The 23990-nt window shown below is 35.1% G+C and overlaps 1 protein-coding gene across 1 annotated transcript in view; it reads left to right on the top strand.

Annotated features, from left to right (window-relative positions):
- col5a3a (collagen, type V, alpha 3a) overlaps positions 1 to 23990 on the top strand; it is a 134031-nt gene that overhangs the window by 59492 nt on the left and 50549 nt on the right. The window contains exons 5-11 of the mRNA XM_056454092.1: positions 6621 to 6743; positions 13859 to 14317; positions 19143 to 19262; positions 19355 to 19480; positions 21531 to 21581; positions 21763 to 21804; positions 22952 to 23014. Of these exons, the coding sequence (XP_056310067.1) occupies positions 6621 to 6743; positions 13859 to 14317; positions 19143 to 19262; positions 19355 to 19480; positions 21531 to 21581; positions 21763 to 21804; positions 22952 to 23014 (984 nt within the window). The remainder of the gene's footprint in view (positions 1 to 6620; positions 6744 to 13858; positions 14318 to 19142; positions 19263 to 19354; positions 19481 to 21530; positions 21582 to 21762; positions 21805 to 22951; positions 23015 to 23990) is intronic.

The following is a 23990-nucleotide window of genomic DNA, read 5'->3' as shown; positions in this document are numbered from 1 at the left end:
AGCCAAAACTGAAAGTTTCGCCATAATTTACAAATCTTTACAATTTGAGCCTTATCATAAAAGTAGATATTTTGAAGAGTGTTGGAAACCTTTTTAGTTTTGATAGTTTTATTAAATTTAGTTCTCTTAAAGTGTTTTTTTAAATGTTTAAATAATCATGTTCCACTGCTGTTTTCTGATCTAATCAGTAGGTATCAAACATCTCACAAAGTCACACGAGCAACTGCTAATGGTGACTGTGGTGTTTCAAAGTGTAAAACCACTTTTGGTCAATCTGTTTTCTCTGTTAAGGGAACCAACTTGTGGAATGATTTACTTGTTAGCCTAAAATTATAATAAAAATGTTTTTAGTGGTGCACTTAAAAAGTGGTTAAAACAAGACAGCGGTGTTTGCACAAAATAGGTTACTATTAGTTTGTTTGATCATGCTGCTTTTGTTTTTCCCTTTTAGCAATATTAAGTAAAGAATTATAATGTTGTGTATACACTCATCGCAACTTTATTAGGTACACCTTACTAGTACCGGGTTGGACCCCTTTTATATTCCAAAATGTGATTTTATATACAAAGAAAGCATAATAAATGCTAGTAAAACGTCTGTTTTAATGAATAATTAATTGTCATTCAATGTAAAATGCACGTTAAAAAAGAAACTAAATATGTATACTGTCCAATGTGTATTAAAACATCTAAATAAATAGGTTTATACTAAAATGTATTGCATTTTAGAAAGTTTTGTACTGAGAAATAGGTACAACCTTGTGGTTTGTAAAATAGCAAAGTACAAAGATTTAAAATTAGAATTAATTAGCATTGTGGGGCTGCTTTGTAATCCTTATTATGCTATTATCATGTAAAGTGTTGAGTTTAATTACAAAGAAAGTAATTGCTGTAAATATATTAATATTCTGCTGAAAAAGAAAAGGAAAACTTATAATTTTTAGGTAATTTAATTATAATTACTTCTAATGTGCATTACATTACATTTACATTTTGTCCAGAAATTGCACATGCTTAAGACAAAATTAACAAAGAAATTAATGATCATATGTATGAACTATGTTATGTTTTTTTTTATAGAATATTTTTTTCGTGGTTTTCACCTTTATTAGATAGGACAGTTGAGAGTATTGAAAGGAAAGCGTGGGGAGCAGAGAGAGGGGAAGGTTCGGCATAGGACCGTGAGGCGGAATCGAACCGTGAGCACCGGAGTGCATGTGTCGACGCACTAACCAGTACACCACTGGCGCTGACAATATGTTATGTTTTTTGATACAAATAATGTTTAACTTAAAAATAATTATGAGCAAACAGGCCTTTTTAAACTATTTTAAAATATTAAAAGGGTTTACAATATGTTTTATTGTCTATGTATGGAGATTTATGGGTATGTTACTGTATCTAATATTGAGTCAAATCATTCAATTACCTCTTGAGTAATTCAATGACTTTTTAGACTAAGTAATTTGAAAATTTTACTGCGGTGGCGCAGTAAGTAGTGTTGTCGCCTCACAGCAAGACGGTCACTGGTTTGAGCCTCGGCTGGGTCAGTTGGCATTTCTGTGTGGAGTTTGCATGTTCTCCCCCCGTTCGCGTGGGTTTTGCTCCGGTTTCCCCCACAGTCCAAAGACATGCAGTACAGGTGAATTGGGTAAGCTAAAATTGTCCGTGGTGTATGTGTATGAATGAGTGTGTATGGGTGTTTCCCAGTGATGAGTTGCAGCTGGAAGGGCATCAGCTGCGTAAAACATATGCTGGATAAGTTGGCGGTTCATTCCGCTGTGGCGACCCTGGATTAATAAAGAGACTGAACCGAAAAAAGAAAATGAATGAATGAATAATTAATTACTTTTTATAAGTTAACTTTCCCAAAACTTACACACACAGCTACTTTCGAATTTAAGTAGCTGAAAAATAGTTACTTTCTAAAAAAAATTCTGCATAAGAAGGTAAGTGATGTTAAAGGAAAAAGTAGTAAAAAAAAGTAGCATCAGGATTTGATGCACGTTGGCAATTTAGCTTCATTATGCAGTTTGCTTGGGTTCATTCAGGATACGATTGATCTATAAATGGCTCTTATATAACATTCAGATGAATATGTTGATAAGTTTGAACATGCACTGAAACTCTATGACTCCAAAAAATATTTGTAATGCTGCATGCCTAATATGCTGAAAACAAATCATCTAATCACATTCAACTATGAATTACATAACATAAATCATTTAAATAATAAAGCCTGTTTAATTCAAAACAGCAAAATCTCTCTCACACAAAAAACACTGCATCACTGGCTGTTTCTGTCTGCCTTTAAAGTTTTGTGACCAAATACATTTCAAGTATTAAATGCTTACCTACTAAGCTACTTTGCAGTCTTAAGTCATACATTTGGTTTGAAGGTGAGGAAAAATTCCAGTCCTGGTTCAGGACTGGAAAGCTGACTTCATTAAAGGTAAAAAATCATTGTTATTTTTGTTATAAACAGACCAAGCAAAACAAGCATAAATGGTAGCTCCCAGACTCTGCTCTCTCTCTCCTTTGTCTCTCTTTAAATGTCATCTCTCTGTCCCAATCATGTAAAAGACACTGTTGTTAGTAAGGTTTTTGATTAATATACTTTTCAGCCACTGGTCATTTTGGGTCATTAGATCATGACAGACATATTGGATAATATTTTTGAGTGACTATTTGAGTGTTGACTATTTTGACTATATTGACTATTTTCTAGGGTAAACAGTCAAAGTTATTTTATTAACATCATATTATGTATGCTCATTTAGGAGCATATAAGCCAGACACTAGTCCTAAATTTATTCATTCATTCATTTTCCTTCAGCTTAGTCTCTTTATTCTACAGGGGTCACCACAGGGGAATGAACCGCTAACTTATTCAGCATATGTTTTACACAGTGGATTCCCTTCCAGCTGCAACCCAGTTCTGGGAGACATCCATACACACTTGTACACTTAGGTCAATTTATTTTATTCAATTCACCTGTACCACATGTCTTACCCACACGCCCTACATTCAACAATTTGTTAAGGTAAAGCACAGGATATAGCAACAGACCCAATTTATTCAAAAGATGTGAATATTCAGAATAAGTCTTTAGAGGCAGCGCAAGTTATTTCTGAGAGGTAAAGCTCAGATGTTGTCTGACATATATGCAAATACTGACACAGAAACAGAGTCAGCTTAAGTCAGCTTTGGTTGTTGAATGCTATTGGCTCCCTCTGTGTTTCATGAATATTGGAGCATCTTTTTGAATCGGAGGATATCAGCAAGTGGGAGACGAGCCGTTTTCAGCGAATAAAACATTTGTTACTCCAGCCTGATCTCATGAGGATGCCACAACCCAGCACTGGGAAACACCCACACACACTCATTCACTACGGCCAATTTAGCTTATCCAATTCACCAATACTGCATGTCTTTCCCTCTTTGGGGGAACCCGGAGCAACATGCAAACTCCACACAGAAATGCCAACTGGCCCAGCCGAGGCTTGAACCAGCGACCTTCTTGCTGTGAGGCGACAGGGCTACCCACTGCGCCACCTTGTCACCCCAACTAGACTTCTTTGTACTTATTTTATAAGGTTGTCTTTGGAATAACTGCACATTACACTGCTTTATTTACCTGCTTATTTATGTTGGTCGGAGGTAGTCAAGTTTAGGACTAGGTGCTCCAAAATATTTCTGAAAATATGCATATTTATAAAATGATTTGCTTTTAAACTGTTTAATAGAACGCATAATGAGAAGGACCAAAAGCATTTTTGCACCCCCTTGGACCCCATTTGTTGTAAAATAACACTAGAGGGGTACCCATAGCATTACAAAGTGACAAAAAGGGGTCCTAACAGAGCAACATTATGCAATGAATCGAGAGTAAGAACATGTTGACAAATGACTGTAAAAAAATAAAATAAATGGATGACGTGACAGCGTCTGTTCCCTTTGAACACTTGAAGGGCACAAACTGTTGCAAAACACTGCTGAATTTGGATCCTGGGCATGCGTAGATGGGACAACCTGATGGAACCAGAGGTGGAGGTGTGGAATCAAGCTTCTAATCAAACGCTTGCGCGTCAAATCAACCACGCCCCCCGAACTGCTCATTTGACCGCTCGTATCTGCACTATAACAAAGGCATGCTAAAATAAATATAAGCACTAACATTTAAAAACACGTAATAATTTATGATTTAAAAACTGTGTGGTGTAAGCTGTTACAATGTTACACTGCAAAATAAATGATCTTTCATACACTCCAGCCCAAGTTAGAATAAGCCATGAGCACAAAAAAAAATATTTCTCTTATAACAGATTTGTTATCTTCATAGGGGTAGAAATAACACTTGTAAAATATGAACAATAACATATAAACAACACATTTTTAGAAAGGATTTTATTTTTAATTAGCAATCAACAGGACCCAAAATATATGCACCATAGATAACTATTTACCATGCTGGAAAAATCGGGCGTTTAAAAGATAAATACAGCAAGATTTCTAAATATCAACAGGATGTTTACACATCCCATCTATGTGCTATATAAAATAATTCTTGTCAATTTGTACAATAAACTTAGCAGTAATAATACATCAACTGATGTCTATCAGCTGCTGCAACATCGCTTGTATATTGTTTATCATTTTTTGCCTCCATTTCATTTGCTTTATTCGATGCCTTAATATCTGGAAAAGAGGAATTTGCATTCATTTAAATGTTTATTAGGAGTTTTCAAATAAAAAGCCAATGAGACATGATGTAAATAACATATAACATTTACAGCTCTATTTGTTAAATAAGATTCGGTTTCTAGAACATTAATACTGTATAAAAGCAAATTCAGTAGATTAACTCAATAACATGCTGAAACTCAAAATGTCAGTGACGTCCTTTAAATAAAGTTCAAAAACCAAGAGATCGATCTAGACATAGGCTAACATTAGTTTTGTCATCCTAATTATTATTTTAGACCCATAAAGAGAATTACTGCTAGATAGCGACCACCTGTATTTTCTCCGATATGTCTAGGCGTGTATCAGCAAACTAATAAAGCCAGATAAAGCCCTCACTTTACCGAATAAACAGTTCCGCCAGATCCTGTATGCCAGAAAGTATAATTTACTGCTGAACAACTCATTTATCATGGTAAAATAACACAGAAATCGAATAATAACACTTCAATCTCCTCTTGAAGCTCAGACGGTCTGTTTAGAGAAACTGTAAATCACAACTGTCAATCACGATGACACACCCTGTTTTTATAGCATTAAATTACTGGCCAAAAAATACTGTTTACAAAAAAGAAGATCTGCACCTATATCAGCTTTATCACCAGTGCCTTAATTGACCAGAACCATCTTTCGGGACATTTTATTGCAAGCGTATTTATTTTTTTTATTTGGGCTCAAGTCTCATTCATTAACACGGAGGAGGCGAGCTTTATGACTTGTACACTGAAAAAAATGATTCAAAGATGATTCGTTGGATTTACTCATTTTTTTTTTTTAAGTTAAGGGGTTATAAACAATATATTTGAGCTGATTTTAAACAAACAAATTAAGTTGAACATTACTCAATTTAACTTTTTTAATGGTTTGCAACAGTTTTGCAGACATCATTTTTTTCAGTGTACTGCAGCCAGCCCCCAGGGGGCGATCTAACAGCTGGGAGCGTCACTCAAAAGCAGGTGTGTGGCACACTTGGTGTTGACACAGAAGACATAGGTAAAGAAGTCTTTTTTACATATCTTTGCCACACAACGTGTTCTCAGAGCTTCTTATGATGGCAAACTGTAAAAAAATCTATTAATTAAAAAAGCTGACTCAACTTGTAAGGCAAATCGAGTTTTTTTGAGTTGACTCTGCAGCAAGTTGCTTTACAATTTTAAGTCGAGTCAACTTTGTTTTTTATAATCCAGTTGAACCACTGAAGTCACAAGAAATGGTTTGACAATGTTTTTGGTAGCTTTTCTGAACATCTTAAGACCGCAGCTGGAGGATGAGAGAGCTCCTGGATTTCATCTAAAATATCTTCATTTGTATTCTGAAGATCAACGAAGGTCAGAATAGCATGAGGACATGAGTTCATGGTTTTGGGTGAATTAACCCTTTAATACCAGGTGTAAACAGGGTCACTAGTCAGCAGTTTCGTCTTCTCTAAAACTGCTGGCCTCTAAAATGCTTCTTTAATTTCTCAGTAGGCTGATTCTAGCTCCAGAGGAACTGAGAAAAAGCACGCACACAAAACAGTCATTTGGCTGAAACTGCAGCTCTATATAGGAGACAGCTCTTGTTGTTCATAAACTGATGATAACTGTTGGAGCTGAAGGACGATTGCTCTTCCTGTAGATTAAACACTTTCAAAATAGCCTTTACCGTATGTGCATATAAAATACATTCAGCCAGCTTTACCTCTTATTTCATCAGAGTTTCGCTAGACCTTATTCATCTCAAATTACTTTTCTGCTTTACATCAGCATGTTATGCGGTTATGCAGTGTTAAAAGGGGCTTTATTTCTCTTTGATCTCCAGAATTACACCAGTATAAATGAATATTGCTCAATCGGTGTGAGTGTACTGCATATGTGTGTATGTGTGTGTGTTACAGGGCGAGATCCAGCAGCTCCTGCTCGTGGATGATCCTCAGGCTGCATCTGACTACTGCCAAGATTACATTCCCGATTGTGACAGTCCTTTGCCCTACAGTACACAGAAACTGGATCCTGAGGAGGTTAGTGATTCCTCTGTGAGATGCAGTCAAAAATATTAATCTTTTTTTCTTCAGTTTGATTAATGTTACATCTATTTGACATCCTGTTTTTCTGCCCAGATTTATTGTTCCATTGTGTTCTTCTTGTATTATCCACTAGTGTTTTAGTATCGTGTGCGAACAGGGTAAGAGACACTTGTTTTGCCAATGAACTTTGAGCTTCACAGTTTTTTAACTAAATTGCTGAAGTTTATGAGGACATAATTTGTTCCAGCTCGGCCAAAAATGTCTTCTTTTCTTAGGAAGAAGACTGTCAAAAGTTTTTTGTTCCTCTTTTTTTGGGTGGTTGAGCTGTCTTGGCTTCTCGGTTCCACATTTACATTTATCTGTTTGCACTTTTTACTGTTCTGGCTTCTGGGCTCGGCTCCCAGAGTGCTCAGCTGAGCCAGCCAATAAACAGCACCAGCATGCATATGCATAAAATTGCTTGTCGCATAGTTCAGAAGCACTGGCAAGCCGGTGGCTCTAGGAAATGCCAGCTTTTTTTTTTGTGCTGGACCAAATCAATAAAGACATTTTTATGTATTTAGCTGTATTATTATTATTATTATTATTATTATTATTATTATTATTATTATTATTATTATTATTATTATTATTATTATTATTTATTTATTTGTTTGTTTTTATTTATTTTATTTTTATTATCATTATTTATTTTTAATTTTGTTTCTTCTACTACAATAATCACAAAACAATAATTAGACTGCAGCAATTAATATTCAAATATATTAAAATATATATATATATATATAATAGTAATAATAATAATAATAATAATAATAATAATAGTGATAATTAATATTGTTATTATTACTGTTAATAAAATTAATTACTATTAACAATATTAATTTTTGTTATTATTATTATTATTATAAGTGTTGCTTTTATTATTATTATACATGTTGTTATTATTATTATAATTATTATTATCATTATTATTATTATTATTATTATTATTATTATTATTATTATTATTATTATTATTAACAAAATTCATGTTATTGTTGTTATTATTTATATGAGTATTCTTAATATTAGTGTAATCAATAATAATAATAATAATAATAATTATAATAATAATAATAAAAATGATGATGATAATAATAATAATAATAATAATAATAATAATAATAATAATAATAATAATAATAATAATGTTTTATGATCATTATAATTACTATTAATTATATTAATTACCATTAACAATATTAATGTTGTTATTATTATTATTATTATTATTAGTAGTAGTAGTAGTGGTAGTTGTAGTAGCAGTAGTAGTTGCAATAGTAGTATCATCATCATCAATAATAATAATAATAATAATAATAATAATAATAATAATAATAATAATAATAATAATAATAATAATAATAATAATAATAAAGGTTTTCAGATCTTTAGCATTAAAAAAAAATCTAACAATGGAGTTTATATATATATGTGAGCAATATCACACAAGTAGCAGTGTGATGTGGCTGTATATTGGCACTGGTGGGAGGTGTGGTTTGCCTTAGTGTCCCATAAATGACGATATACAGCCACATTGCACTGATACGAGTGTGATATTGTGTTTATACAACAATTTGATGGCATAATCATGTGTATAAAAAAGAAAATCAAACACATCTCAACCTTTTTGTAAGAGGAACTAATTTTTTCCACCTTTCCTTCACATCTGCAGCTGATGTCAGAACAGCAGAAACCGTTGCTCATTCACTAATGTCATTTTAGAGCTAGTGTTTGAATGATTGTCTAGCGTAATGTCTAAAGTGATGACAAAACAGGTGATTTTGCTCACATTTTAAGATTATAAGGCTGAACGGCATGAAATGCCATCAGTCTACAGAGATTTTACAGTATTTCTCTGTTGCAGTCTGGGGGTCACAATATTACTATGGGATAAATACAGCACTACAACATACAAAAGACAGATATCGACTTAGAAAGTCATTGACCTGTTTTATAATGATTTGATCAGCTGTAGTTAAATATTAGGCTGTTTTTCTTTTAAGGCGTATTATGCGGTCTCTGTCGCCATCTTGTGGATAAAATCATCAACCATCTCTGCTCAAAGACAGGCTTATAGGCACTGTCCTTAAAAATAAACTGCATAGTTGCTATCTAAACAACATTACAACTACATTGTCGGATAAAAAGCTTCAAAAGTACATTATGTTGTCCAACAGCAGCAATATTTGTCAAACTGTAGAGTGTCCTCTGCTTGTCACTGATTGTGAGAGGAGTAATACACAAGGGTGAGGAGGCTGGACGAGTGCCTTTACTGGCAGAATATCACACGGCTATCAGCCAATCAGATATTCAAGAACCAGACAGAACTGTTATATAAATATACGGTCATTTATTTTAATACACACAATATTTCTAAAGGTTCTCCACAAATATATTAAGCCACACAACCTTTTTTTATTATTGATAATACGCAATAAATCTTATATTATAATGATTATTATAATGACTTCTGAAGGATCATGTGACCCTGAGTCATCATGCTCAAAACACTTGCTATTAACAGAAATAAATTACGTATTCAAATAAACATTAATTAAAAGTTTTTTTTTAAAACTCATAATACCTTTTAAAAACATATTGATTATTAATAAAATGGCTGGATTTACTTTATTTTTGATCAAATATAATAAATATAGTCTTAGTGAGCTTACTAAACATCTATCAAAAACATTACACTATATTTTTGAACATTATTATATTAATTTTATGCTTCTCCAGTCATATATAGTTTACTTCACAGCTGACTGGCACAGAAAATCTGGTATCATCTTGAGTGCTACCTTAATAGCACTAACAGATAGCTTTCTAGGATTAGGATACAAGACAGTGACCCCTCAGACTGACCTACATTTGTTTTCATGATGTGATTTATTTTTTTATTTTTTACGTGCGTGTGCATGGACATGGTGAACATGTTTTTTCCATTTTGGTGATTTGTGTTTGTTGTGAAGCTGCACGTGCGGGTGACTCAGCCCAGTGAGTAATCGAGTCAGTGGGTTAGCATTTCTCTGCGGCCTTCTGGGAGGAACACTTAAGGTCATCGAACATTCGCTTCTCCTCACAAACTCCCACGCCCAGCTTTCTGCAAGTGTGCCGAATGTAAAATGTCTGCGTGCGTCTCTCTCTCCAAGCTGGCTCTGGGGGAAAGTGTCTATCGGCAGCCGTTCAGAGGCTAGAGCCAGTTGGCTTTCAGTTCCCACAACAGCTGAGAGAACAGGAGACTAATGGCGGGATTCATCAGCATTGCGCACATTACTGACCTATTACCAGAGCTCACACTGATCCGATTCTATCCTGCCCGACTTGGCATCTCAAACACCTCGCTTTGGTTCTCACATTATTCATATAATCTCCCTCCTCCCGACAGGCCTCATCAAGCCCATTCATTCAGAGTCCCGCATAATAGCTCGTAAGCAGCTCAGCCTCGACCTCTTGAATCGTGAGCTGGTAATGTAGCGAACATCTGAATCGAGAACAGGTTAAACTTTGACCTAATTTGCAAAGAGAGTATAATACATTAGGGAAATCAGACAACGAGTTTAATTTAGATGAAATTACGCAGTGATTGTCAGTGACAATTGTATGAGTATGATTTACAACAGTTGCGTTTTCTGCCAGAATTCTTATTTTTAGGGGGTAGTCCACACAAAAAAAATTTATTCTAGTGATAATTTACTTTCCTGTTGTTATAATCAATCAATCAATCAATCAATCAATCAATCAATCAATCAATCAACCAATCAACCATTGTTTATAAAGCACCTTACTACAACCAAGGTTGACCAAAGTGCTTTACACCAGTAAAAACTAATTATACAACACAACTAAAATGCAGACAATGCAAAACAATACAAGACATATCAATAAAATACAGCACACATTAAAATAGAGAGAAGTGTCAGTGCTATGCATTAAAGTGAAGTTTATTTATAAACTAATTTCTAGAGGAGCACGTGCTTTTGATTGATAGCAGCTGGTCCTGCAATAGTTCATGCATGGTCCACCAATCAGACGTTTCCTAACTTACTATAAATAACCAGAGTATCTTACCTTAGCCATCTTCATCTTGAAGAATCCTCCCTTCCACCCCTACTCCTCATCAGGGCAGCACAGAGGCCCAATGGTTAGCACCATATGCTGATTTCACGCGGCTGCCATTTTAAAACATGAAAGCGAGGCTGCGGTGGAAAGAAACCCGGAAGAATGGGATCAGCACTGTAAACATTGCAACAACATGCTGTGGACTACAAACCTCCAGCTGTTGCCGCGTATTCAAAGTGCAGATATGGTGTAAACATCACTTTAATGTCATTCAGTTCAGTTTAATTTAAACAATTAAAAGCATATTCGGCATCTCTTTAAAAGTAATCCGCTTATGTGTCCTCCTAGGCTTCAGTTCATGGCAGCAGGTAAACACTTTAAGGACGCTTCCCTGCTTCAACCTATGTAACCCGGTGAGCTATAAAACAATGTAGTTCTCTGCAGCACACCCTTGTGTTGTCTGTAATAGTGTTGTTCCGGCACTGAAATTAAAAAACATTAATTTCCCGCTAACATTTAAACACCGCTGATTGGCCATAGTATTCACCAGCGCTCAACAGAAATGACTGATTGGCTGTGACGGTCATCAGTTCACCGCTGTTCATCGAGTGCAAACACAGATACATGGACACTGGAACGTTTTAAAGTCGTGAAGATCAGTGGAGTCATCAGCGGATCACTCGTCTGTGTTTGCACTCGGTAAACATCTGTGAAGTGCGGTGAACTGATGACCTTCACGGCCAATCACAGTCATTTCTGGTGACCACTGGTGAATACTATGGCAAATCAGCAGTGTTTAAGAATGCGTTCAACAGTGCTTAAATGTTAGCGGGAAATAGGCATGGGAATAAAAATATCACGGTTTCACAGTATTGCGATTACTGCTCTAAAATAAATTTTGTGTTTATTTTAGTGTTTGGGTAAAAAACAAAAACCTTTTCCACCTTTAAACACTATAGATTTTATTTTGAGAAACATTTTAAATATTTTGGAGCAGTAAACATGTTAGGCTAAATTATTAAAATGAATCATTGACTTATGCTGGTCTTTATTAACTTCAAAAACACCGATTTAAATAAATTAATTTAAAACTGCATATTTGGAGATCTAACTGCTGGAGATACGTAAAAAATAAATCTTACTCATGCCTTAGGAACGGTATAGCAGAAAAGTTTGGTGGTTTTAAAACCTTGACTTTTCAAAACCACGGTATACTTTGAAAATGGTTATCCTCCCATGCCTAGCGGGAAATGGACGTGCTTTTTTTATTTCAGTACAGATTGATGACGAAAATCAGTATCGTGACAAGTCTAATATAGCGAAAGAATCAGTTCATTAACTTGTGTTTGGGAAAAAAAACATTTGCTAACTAGTGACATTTCCCTTAACTTAACTGAAAATGAGGTCCGATATCCGATATTTTATTTTCACTATCCATTCAGAACGGACATTCGGGTCACCCGGAAAGCGGTGAAATTATAAATTTGTGTCACTTTTTTTTCGCTGATAAGATATACAACCAGGTACACAATGGACTGTGTGACTTCAAGTGGTACTTCTGGGTTTCTTCCCACCGCAGCCTCGATTTCACTTTTAAAATGGCGGCCACGTGAAATCAGTCTATGGAGAAAAGTGCAACGGTCAATATGGCAAATAAAGCCCCACCTACTAGTGCAGGAACCAATCATTGATTTCTATAGACTAATGATTCTCCGGGGGAGGGGCTCGGACCAGACTTGAAACAGATTTTGTGTGATTCGAACATTTAGAAATGAAACCAAAGAGACAGTTGTTGTTTATTTTATTGGTCATTCCTAATATGAAATTTAATATAAATCTTGTCAAGCAATTTTGGAGAATTTAATATTGCCCCATTGAAACAGAATGCCTGAGCATACTGCCCGAAGATGGCCGCTGAGTGAAATGGCTTGCCTTAAAGAGACTTTGTTAGTAACCATCACGTTTTTAAAATAAAACATGTAAAAAAGTATTAGAATATTCTCATGGACAAATGCCAATCTACCAAAACAAACTGAAATGTAATATTTAACAAAGTCCTAACCTTGATTGTTAGTCATACGTCGTACAGAATATCAGTGCATGTTAATTGGGCTCTATTAGTGATACAGTTCTCGCCCAATCTCCCACAAAAGTGTCAAATCTGCAAGATGTTAAGATTAATTAATTCATGGCACAGTTTCATATCCGACGTGAACATATCTGATGTCTTTGAGTATATAAGTGATGAGTCATCTGTCACTCTGGCTGTCATTTGGCAACCAGAATTGCAGTCAGGAGAGATTCAGCTCAGTGAGGAAATTAGATTACACTTTTTTATGAGGGTTTTATAGATGTGAACTGCAGCGCTAATAGATTTTCATGAATGCACAGTCATGCACAGAGACCAACAGCCAAGGCTGGGATTATTGTTAAATAACATGTTATGGTTTGCTTATCATTTATCATCAGAACATGTGACATATAACATTTGTTACTTGAGATCCTGTCTTGTTGGCCATTATCCACTGCCAATGTAGACAAGTTAGAGCAGGATTTATTTTTATACTTTAGTATGTAGGATTTGTTAACCAAAACAATTTTATTCTGTTGTCAAATACCCACGCGAATGTCCTTCCTAACCCCAGAGACCTTCATATGTCTTTAGAACACAAATTAAGGTATTTTAAAATGAAATCCGAGGGGTCCCCTTATCCTCTATAGAGAGTAGGTGGTATTTGTCTGGACTTCAAGCGAGTCGGGACAATGGAGGATGAGGGAGCTCTCAGATTTCACCTAAAATATCTTAATTTGTGTTCTGAAGATGAACCAAGGTCTCAGGGGTTAGGAACGACATGAGGGTGGGAAATTATTGACAGAATTGTACATTTTAATGAGCTATTCCCTTAAGATTAATTTTGGGGTGAACTGTCTCTTTAACATTTTTTTTCTGTTCATCCATACCATCATACCTATCCTTTGACATCTTGCCCCATCTACAAAAGGCCAGTCTTATCCATAACCTTGATGACGTCATGCAGGGAGATGAGCCCGTGGAACCAAAGAAGCGCTCCAAAAAAGACCGCAAAGGCAAAAAGAACAAAAAAGGGAAAGGCAAGAAAGGCAAAAAAGAATCTCGTAAGAAGAAAAAGGAGGCTGAAGCTCTTGAAGAAGGCTTTCTCGAGGTGTCTTCTAAGCTGCCAGAGTATTTGGCTCAAGAACCTGTTCAAGAAACCACACCAGTTTTAACAAAGCAGCCAGATCCACCTATGACCGAGCAGATGAAGACGCCAGTAGAGTCTCCAACAGTGATGACTGATCTGATGGACTCCATACCTGACATGCCAACTCATGAACCTGACACCTATCAGGACAGCAGTCCCACTACAAAGCCTGTGACAGATCTTGAGGACCAAAACGTTTTGGCTCCTGCATTTTCTGAGTCCCCAAAGATGAAGGAGGAGGTAGACCCTAAGTCTAGTCCCTGTGTGGTTGTGCGTACTTGACGCTCCCTCCCCATAATCCACCTGACCAGTCACTCACTCACTCCCCCTCACAAACTTTAACCACCAGTCATCCATTGTACTAACCAGCCTTCTCACCATCTAACCTACCCAGTAACTGCACCAAAACTCAAATTTTGATGGTCGCCTTTAGACTGTTGACTATATAAGTACATTTTCAACTACTGTACTTGTTGATTGACTCTTTAGAGCAGGGGTCACAAACCATGTTCCTGAAAAGCTATTTTCTTGCAGTTTTTAGTTGCAACCCTGACCAAACACACCTGTCTCTAATTATCAAGTGCTGCTTAATTAATTGGTTCAGGTGTGCTTGATCAGAACTGGAGCTGAATTCTGCAGGTAGGTAGATCTCCAGGAACAGGGTTGGTGACGCCTGCTCTAGCATATTAAGCTGCTTTTCCACTGTACGGTATGGTTCACCAAGGCTTGGCTTGCTTTGGTTCAGTTTTTCTCTTCTCAGTTTGCATTTACACTTTTTTTATTTACACAATTTAGTACCCCTTAAAGTGGGTGAGATTATCACTATAGTTGAGCTGACTCATCTGCTGTGACACAAACATTCTTATTCTGGGATCTCCCATCCAGCTCTTGCTCAATCCACTCTTTGGCTACCAACAAGAGGAAAGTCTTTACCTCTTTTACCAAAAGTAATACTGCCACTTGAGGTATCTTTTTCCTGCAGGTATAAAATGGTTTAGTGCGAACCAACAATACAATAGTAGCTGCTACTGATTATTTAAACATACTTTAGTAGTTTTGGTGTTTTGTACCACAAATCCAATGACGCTAGAAGTAACATTGGTTGTGATGATTCTCTCAGACCAATCTGTGTGACCAAGCAGTGTGTATTGTTTAGTAATGATATAGCTTGCTTAAAACCTCACCCAAGGTGGTACTAAAAAGAGTACCAGGTACTAAGTATGGAACTCAATGGAAAAGCCCCAAAAGTGAGCCGAACCAAACCGAATAGCTCTGTATCATGCAGTGGAAAAGTGCCTTTAGTAGACTGGGATTTAGTAGGATACTAGACATGTACTTGCAAAGTTTGTTTCTGTTGAAGTAAGTTTCGTAGTATTAAGTAGACAATTTACTAAAACTCTGATGAGACTTTATATTTTTTTTTAACGTTAAATGGTAACACTTTATTTAGTCACAATTAATGCTATTAACTGGCTTATTACTAGCCTAATATTAAGATATTAACTGTATATTAGTAGCTTTAAAGGAGGGGTGCCTAAACTAGGTCCTGGAGGGCCGGTGTCCTCCATAGTTTAGATCCAACCCCAATCAGACACACCTGGGCTAGCTAATCAAACTCTCACCCAGCAAACAATTTTGTGTTAAACAGACGTCTAATAGACATTTAAACATTGACAGCTTGGCTAAAGCAAAGCTAAACTTGGGCTGTCAGTTAAAATCTAATAGACATCTAAGAATAGCCCAAAACTAATCATCAAATAGACAGATTAGACAGACTTTATATGTGTAGTCATTCATTTCTGCTTCTTTGACGACTAGTCCAGTTTCGGGCTATGTCTATGATATTTTCACTGACAGCCCAAGTTTAGCCTTGTTTTAGCCAAGATGACTATGTTTAAACGTCTATTAGACATCTTTTAAAAACAAAAAAATGCTTGCTGGGTAGTAGGCTTGCTAGAAATGTCTTGGCAGGTGTGTTGAGGCAAGTTGAAGCTAAACTCTGCAGGCTACCGGCCCTCCAGGACCGAGTATGGGCACCTGCTATTAAGTATGACCGTACATCCCTAATCCAATCAAAAAACCCAAAAAGGTCTATTACCTTACAAAGGTCTACTACTCAAAGGATCTACAACCTTACTAAGCAGCTAAAAAGCAGTTTATTGAGATAATAGTCGTAGTTAATGGGTTGTTAATACCATGAATTGTGACTTTAAAATAAAGTGTTGCCAGTTAATTTACAATTAAAAGAACATCTAAAAGGGACCATCAGAATAAAGTGTTACCCACTCTGCTTCCAATAGATGTAGCCATAAAAAATTATAGTTTGTAGACTCAAAATGCTTATGTATCATGGCTTGTTTCAACAGTGACACGTTTGATAAGTTGAATGTGAGACATGATGTATATTTTATTCAGGTTTTGGCGTAGTGTTACACTTGAAGTGTAGTTTTATTTGTTGACTTGGCACGCTTTATAGATTGAATCAGAATGATGCCTTCCAAGACAGAATGAAAAAGAGGACCGTGTCTGACATCAATTTATTTTCATGCATCTTTTTGATACATTTACCTCTGACAGTTCTGATAGATGTGGTTTTTACTGTATGAATCAAGCTTTTGCTGAGGTAGAACTCGAATGCCAATATGAGTGTGCCAAGTTTGCTCACCCCCCCTTTCATGCTGTTATGGCTGCCACCAGAACATAAGGCTTTCGCGCTGACATCTCCTCTTGTTAATAAAACCTTCTACCCCACACTCACCTGCTCAGCAGTATTTATGCCTTGAACCCGGCTTTATAACCAGAATGTTTTTGAAAATTCGCACCTGTGAATTGCACTAACAATTTAATTAGTCAACCATGAGCTAGAGATGTGGAGCACAGTTAAGCCAAAAATAAACTCTATGCAAGTACACAAATGCAGTGGTAAATGCTTGGCTGCTACATTATAAAGTGGCATCGCAATAGCTTTTGTTCCATACAAAGATGTGAATTAGACTCATGTGCTAAACTGAAATATTGCGTTAAGTATTTGCAAATTTAAGCACTGTTGCCATCCGCTTAGTGAAAGAGAATATAATCCTTAGTTCCTAATCAAAATGATTTTTTTAAATATAATAACTTCTGGGAGGTAAAAATACCAAACAACTTTGCTGACGGACTTTTTAGAATGACTGAAAGCAACATTTCAGCTATTCTGCAATGTGCTCTGTCTGCTGGTTTGTCAGTTAATGCCATCCAATCGCACACATTTTTGTTATCACATGATCTGTTAAAACAAAATCACGATTTTTGATGCACATGCTGGAATTTACTAAATTATATATAGGAAATGTGTTTTGTGCAATTTTTTTAACTTTTAAACACAAAAAAAGTTTTTGTGCAATTTTTTTTGTTTATACTACTCAGTTGTGTAATTTTAACTTTTTAATAACTCTATGTATACTTTTTAATGTGCGTTTTCAAAATGTTTGAGCATCTTAGCATTTCCATCGAACAATAATTAAATGCTATATTTAAAAATGTTTCAAAATAGGTGGATGGTAAACAGCGGTTGTCAATCCATCACTATGTAAACATGCACTCTTGCATAAATCTTGGTAATCAAGTAGTGTGTATTGAAATACTCTGAAAAAAATACTTAAAGGTGCTGTATGTAAGTTTTTGACTCTTTCAAAGCATAACATACCATAATATGTTTGCAGATATTTAAGAAACATGCCAAGTGAACATTCATGTTTATCTGAAAAACAATGCTGAAGTCAGATATTCTGCTTTACGTGCCGGAACGCTGTCTTTGTTTTGGTTCTTTTAACCCGCCCACTGCCACTTTAGCCAATTATATTTCTGCACCCCGGGTTGCCTTGTTGAAAAAAAACGCATTATTCATTCATTAATTTAGAAAACCATGCACCCGTGACCGAAATGCGCCCTCTGGTGGACAGTAGCAGACTATATATAAATATTATGAACGTAAACATTAGGTAAACAGGTTACATTGTAACCCTGTGTCCTAAAAACACGCTACGTGATGAGATTTGCAGTAAGAAGCTGCAACAAATAGAACCCGCTTTTAAAATATAAATTTCAGGTGTTGGTTAAAACAAAAGCTCCTTTTAATATGAAAAATATTCAATATATCGTGCCGTTGCTTTTAAATAGTACACGATTTAAATCAGCCTTTAGGCTCAATAGTCACTCCTGTTGGTCCTCAATCTGGCAACCTACGATTGCGCGTGTTTTGATCCAGGAATGCTATACCTAATTCAACCACCGGGTGTCAAACTTACATACTGCACCTTTAATTTCTTAAGTACTTGGTACCTAAATTTCAGTGAAGGTACTCAGTACTCAGTACATTCTTGCATTGCATACAAATCATGGTACACAAGTACTCAGTATTTCTGTGACTGAGATTTGAGTACCAAGATTTGTATGTAATGCAAGTGTGCACTTATTTCACTCAAATGTGAGTATCACCTATTTTAGTACAGAGTACCTTCAGTAATTTGTAAATATAAATTTCATTAAATATTTGAGTAATGTGTACTGAGTAACATAATTGAGTGGTAATGCGCAAACACAAATTTCTTTCACATATATTAATATATATTAATATTTAAGTCCCAAGTACTCAAGTGCTCAGTACTTGAGACTTAAATATCAGTGAAAGAAGTTTTGTGTTCTTGCATTACAAACAAATCTTGGTACATTACTTGATACTATTCAGTACTCAAAGAGTTGCATTCAAGCATGAGTTCGCACTTAGAACAACTATGGTGTGAACGAGTATCGAGTGGTGCTAAGCCATGGCACTAGCTGAATTTGAAGAGATAAAAGCATTGATCAAAAACATTTATGCTAACATTCAATATATAGCAATACTAAAAATACAATGCGATTTGTGGAATTCCACTCTCATACACTTCAGATTTGCACTTATGTACTTGTGTAGACTATATTTCAGGCTTTAGAGTAGATTGGAAGTGACTGACTGTGCTCAGTATCTCCATGGTTGCGGTTGCCATGGCTGTGTCGTATCTGACTCTGCTCCTCTGTCGGTGTGCAGCAGGAGAGGCCGATTAAAACACCAGAGGTCGAGGAGTTTAGTGATGACCTTTACGGCGATCAGCACAAAGTGCTCTCAGTCTCCACAGTGACAGTCGGCCCCAACATCACTGATTATGAGGTATGAGTGCTCCTTACTGCTTCCGGGCCTTGACCATTGTGAACATTTTCTGAGGTGAAACCCTGATGTTGGTTTGTTTTGTGCATTCACAGGTCTTGGAGTATGAGGAGTTTAAAAATGCCTCAGACAGCCATGAGCAGGAATATGAGGAGTATGAGATTTATGAGGAGCGATTTGACCACGCAGAAAGGGAGAGGCCAGACACATGGGGTGGAGAGGTACTCTTTGTAACTCTATAATAAATGACCTGAAAATACAAATACAGTTATTTTTCAACTGAACTAACAAAGCCCGAAGTATTTTTACATGTACTTTGAGAAATATAAGTAGTCAAAAACAAACTAAATAAATAAGTAAATAAAGTACTTAAGTAAAAAAATATGTAGATAAATAAATAAATAAATAAATAAACAAATAAATAAGTAAATAAATAAATGAATAGATAAATGAATAAACAAATAAATAAATAAACAAATAAATACATGAATAAGAAAAAAATTAAATAAGTAAATAAAAAAGTAAATAAATAAATGAAACAAATAAGTAGATAAAAAGTAAACAAATATAAATAAATAAATAAATAAATAAATAAATAAATAAATAAATAAATAAATAAATAAATAAATAAATAAATAAATAAGAAAAAAATAAGTAAATAAATAGATAGATAAATGAATAAGTAAATAAATAGATAGATAGATAGATAGATAGATAGATAGATAGATAGATAGATAGATAGATAGATAGATAGATAGATAGATAGATAGATAGATAGATAGATAGATAAATGATTAAATAAAAATATAAATAAGTAAATAAATAGATAAATAAGTAAGTAAATAAATAAATGAGTAAATAAATAAATAAACAAATAGATAAATAAGTAGTTAGATAAATAAATAAATAAATGAAGTGAATAAATAAATTAATAAATTAATAAGTTGATAAGTAAATAAATAAAATAAGTGAATAAGTAAATAAATAAATGAATAAGTAGATAAATAAATAAGTAAAAAACAAGTAAATAAATAAATAAGTAGATAAGTAAATAAATAAAATAAGTAAATAAATTAATAAGTAGATAAATAAATAAATAAGAAAAAATAAATAAAATAAGTAAATAAACAAATAAATAAATAAATCAGGAGATAAATAAATAAATAAATAAATAAAAAGGAGATAAATCAATAAATCAAAAAGTAAATACATAAGTAAATAAATAAGTAGATAAATAAATAAATAAATAAACAAATAAGTAGATAAATAAATAAACTAATTAATTAATTAATAATACATAAATTAATGAATGAGAAAAATAAATAAAATAAGTAGTTAAATAAACAAAAAATAATAAGCAAGTAAATAAATAAGTAAAAATAAGTAAACAAATAAGTAAATAGATAAATAAGTTAATAATAAAATAAAAAAGTAAATAAATACATAAGTAAAAAAGTAAATAAATAAGTAAATGAGTATATAAATAAATAAATAAGTAAATAAATAAATAAGCAAGTAAATAAATAAAAAAGCAAGTAAGTAAATAAATGAATAAATACACAAATAAGAAAATAAGAAAAGTAATAAATGAAAGTATTTTTTATTTGTTATATACTATTTATTTATGTTTCATGTTTACTTGCATAAACATTGCTATTTACATAGACCTTAAAAAGATGTTTACTTAATACTGGAATCTAAAGAATCTTTTTATCTTAAGTTTTAATTATTCATTCATTCATTCATTTTCTTTTTGGCTTATTTCCTTTATTAATCTGGGGTTGCCACAGCGGAATGAACCGCCAACTCATCCAGCATTTGTTTTATGCAGCGGATGCCCTTCCAGCTGCAAACCATCACTGGGAGACACATACACACTTATTCACACACACATACACTACGGACAATTTAGCCTACCCAATTCACCTGTACCGCATGTCTTTGGACTGTGGGGGAAACCGGAGCACCCGGAGGAAACCCACGCGAACGCAGGGAGAACATGCAAGCTTGTTTCCTTATCATCAGTGTTAAATAAATATGTAGAATTCAAATCCATTAATTGATTTTCAATGTTCATAAAATTTTTCTTACTTTAAAAAAAGGTTTATCGCATTTTTGTAAAAACAAATTAGCGTGTTTTATTAGAACATTCTGTAGTCCTAAATTCACACTGGCATTGTTATTGACTATTAAAGTGTATTGTAACATCTTTAATCTCAACTTCTTGTAACCAGGATCTCAACTAATCTCAATCCATTCTTCCTCCTTCAGGGTGTGCGATTTGCGAAAGGACAGAAGGGAGAGCCAGCTGTCGTTGAACCCGTGAGTGCCAAAGTGTGAAACTCACACTCACTCACTCACTCACTCACTCACTCACTCACTCACTCACTCACTCACTCACTCACTCACTCACTCACACACTCACTCACACACTCACACACACACTGATGCATTTTGGCCACAGCAATCTGATGCTAATCTCCTTGTGTTTTATATTAACCAGGGCGCATTTTTTCAAGGACCTCCCGGCCCACCAGGCCCACAAGTAAGTCAGAATACTATGATGATTTGGTCATCTCAGGGCTATTCACATCCGGCCCCCGAGGCAATTTGTTCCGGCCCTCCAAGACATAAAAAACTAATTTATTTAAGTCGAACTGACTGACGTGGATCAGTTCAATACAGCACGAGCTGCAGTTGAAGGCGGCGCAGAGCGTGAGTCACGATAAGCGAGTGGCGCGGGCAGCCGGAATATTTTGTATATGTTTGTAGAAAAGGCCTTTTGTACAATGAACTGATATCGTTATTAGGGATGCAACGAGTAGCCGATTTCACTATTAACTGCGCAAGGTTAATTAATCGTAAAGGCTTCTCTAAGCCGCATTTCTGTTGCACGGAACGAAACTGCTGCATCTAAACAAAGTTATTATGCCGTGACTGTTGCTCAGTGAAGTGATTGAAGGTCTTTGAAAGGTGAGTTGTTTTAATTTATTTTAATATCTTGATTACAAGACATAATAACACATCTATATCTCAGCAGGGTCCGTCATGTTTTTAGGTCCCCTAGAAACATTTCTGTTGTCTTCGTGGTTTGCGGGAAGTGTTTTGACCAATTCGCAGCGTGTTTCTTCAGTTGTTTGTGTTTTGACCAATTTGCAGCTCGTTTCTTCAGTTGTTTGTGTTGTGACCAATTTGCAGCTTGTGTGCTGTAAAATTTATGAAGATATTCTTTATTTGCTGGTGTTTTTTGTAATTGCATGTGCTTTTTTAAATTGCAGTGCGTTAAGCGTCTCGGCCACCGAACACATCGACTTAGATTTACATAGAAAAATTATCAAAAATCTTTGGTCATTTTTTAACAAGATGCTAATGGTCTAATCCGATTCCATGATCTATGCTAAGCTAAGCTAAAAGTCCTCCCGCCTGACCGGAGATCAGCTGAATAGTACTAATAAGTAATATTAGTGAATGAACAATTATTTAACTCTAGGAGACTTATATAAATATAAAAAAATGAGCTTTATTTTTTAAAAATGTGTCCTTTTAATAAAAAAAAAGAGTTTGTTGTAAAAGGAATGGACATTAAAAATTTTTTTTTCAGATTAATTTGCAAAACAAATAGGAAATGACGAATGAGAAATTCTAAAGTGATTCCATGTGGTTTTTAATTTGTGTGCCTGTTTGTTCCCCAGGGTCTTCCAGGAATTCCTGGCATCACAGGACCCCCGGGACCCAGCGGAGACCCAGGTGATGTGGTGAGTGTTCTCATAATCACCTGACCCGGCATGAACTTTGAGTCGATGACATGCAGGACACATTTTTGGGGAGATTATTGGACTCATTTGCGGATGGAGCAAACCTCAGCCATGACTCAGAGCTGCTCGAAGGGACCACCAACCTCTACCGAGACCTTAGGCATCAGGGAGCCGTGACTCATCTGATAATTTGACCTAATTTCCTCCGGACAGTGCGTCTGTTTTTGTAGCTTGACTCACTCTTTATATACGATCCCTTAGCAGGGTGAGACTTCCAACTGCAGTAAAGGGCCTAAATTCATCATTTACCTCTGACAGTGCAGATGGAGATAGATTATTCTTTTGTCTTCGCTCAGTTTAGCACCTCCGGCCGGTTGTGAATCAACTTCTCAGGGGTGTCAGCTTCACAAAGGGTTGAGATTTAGCAAAAACCTCAAGACTAAGCTGAGAAAGTGCGTTCGCTTGAGATGTACACTCTTTTAGACCTTCTGTGTCTGTAGAGGTCTTTGAATATTTCTAGAACGGAAATGCAAACTGAAATAAGACATATGACAATATATGAAAATTACATATATGACATACAAGTTCATATTTGGAATTCACATGGATAAAATCAGTTTTATATGCAACATATTTAAAAATAGTGCAAACAATTACATTTATATTCATATAAATATTGTATATTATGTACTAATATATAGTCTAACTAGCTAATAATAATATATAAGTCTATACTATCTATCTGTCCGTCCGTCTGTCCATCCGTCTGTCCATCCATCCATCCATTGTTATTTGTTTTCCATCCATCCATCCTTCGATCCTTCGATCCTTCGATCCTTCCTTCCTTCCTTCCTTCCTTCCTTCCTTCCTTCTTTCCTTCCTTCCTTCCTTCCTTCCTTCCTTCCATCCATCTATCGTTATCTGTCTGTCCCTCTGACCATCTGTCCACCATTCTGTCCATTTTTCCATCCATCCA

Source organism: Danio aesculapii, chromosome 3 (assembly GCF_903798145.1).
Source record: "Danio aesculapii chromosome 3, fDanAes4.1, whole genome shotgun sequence".
Lineage (NCBI taxonomy): Eukaryota > Metazoa > Chordata > Actinopteri > Cypriniformes > Danionidae > Danio > Danio aesculapii.
Note: the sequence above shows the minus strand (reverse complement) of the source record. Positions and strands in the feature narration are given on the sequence as shown.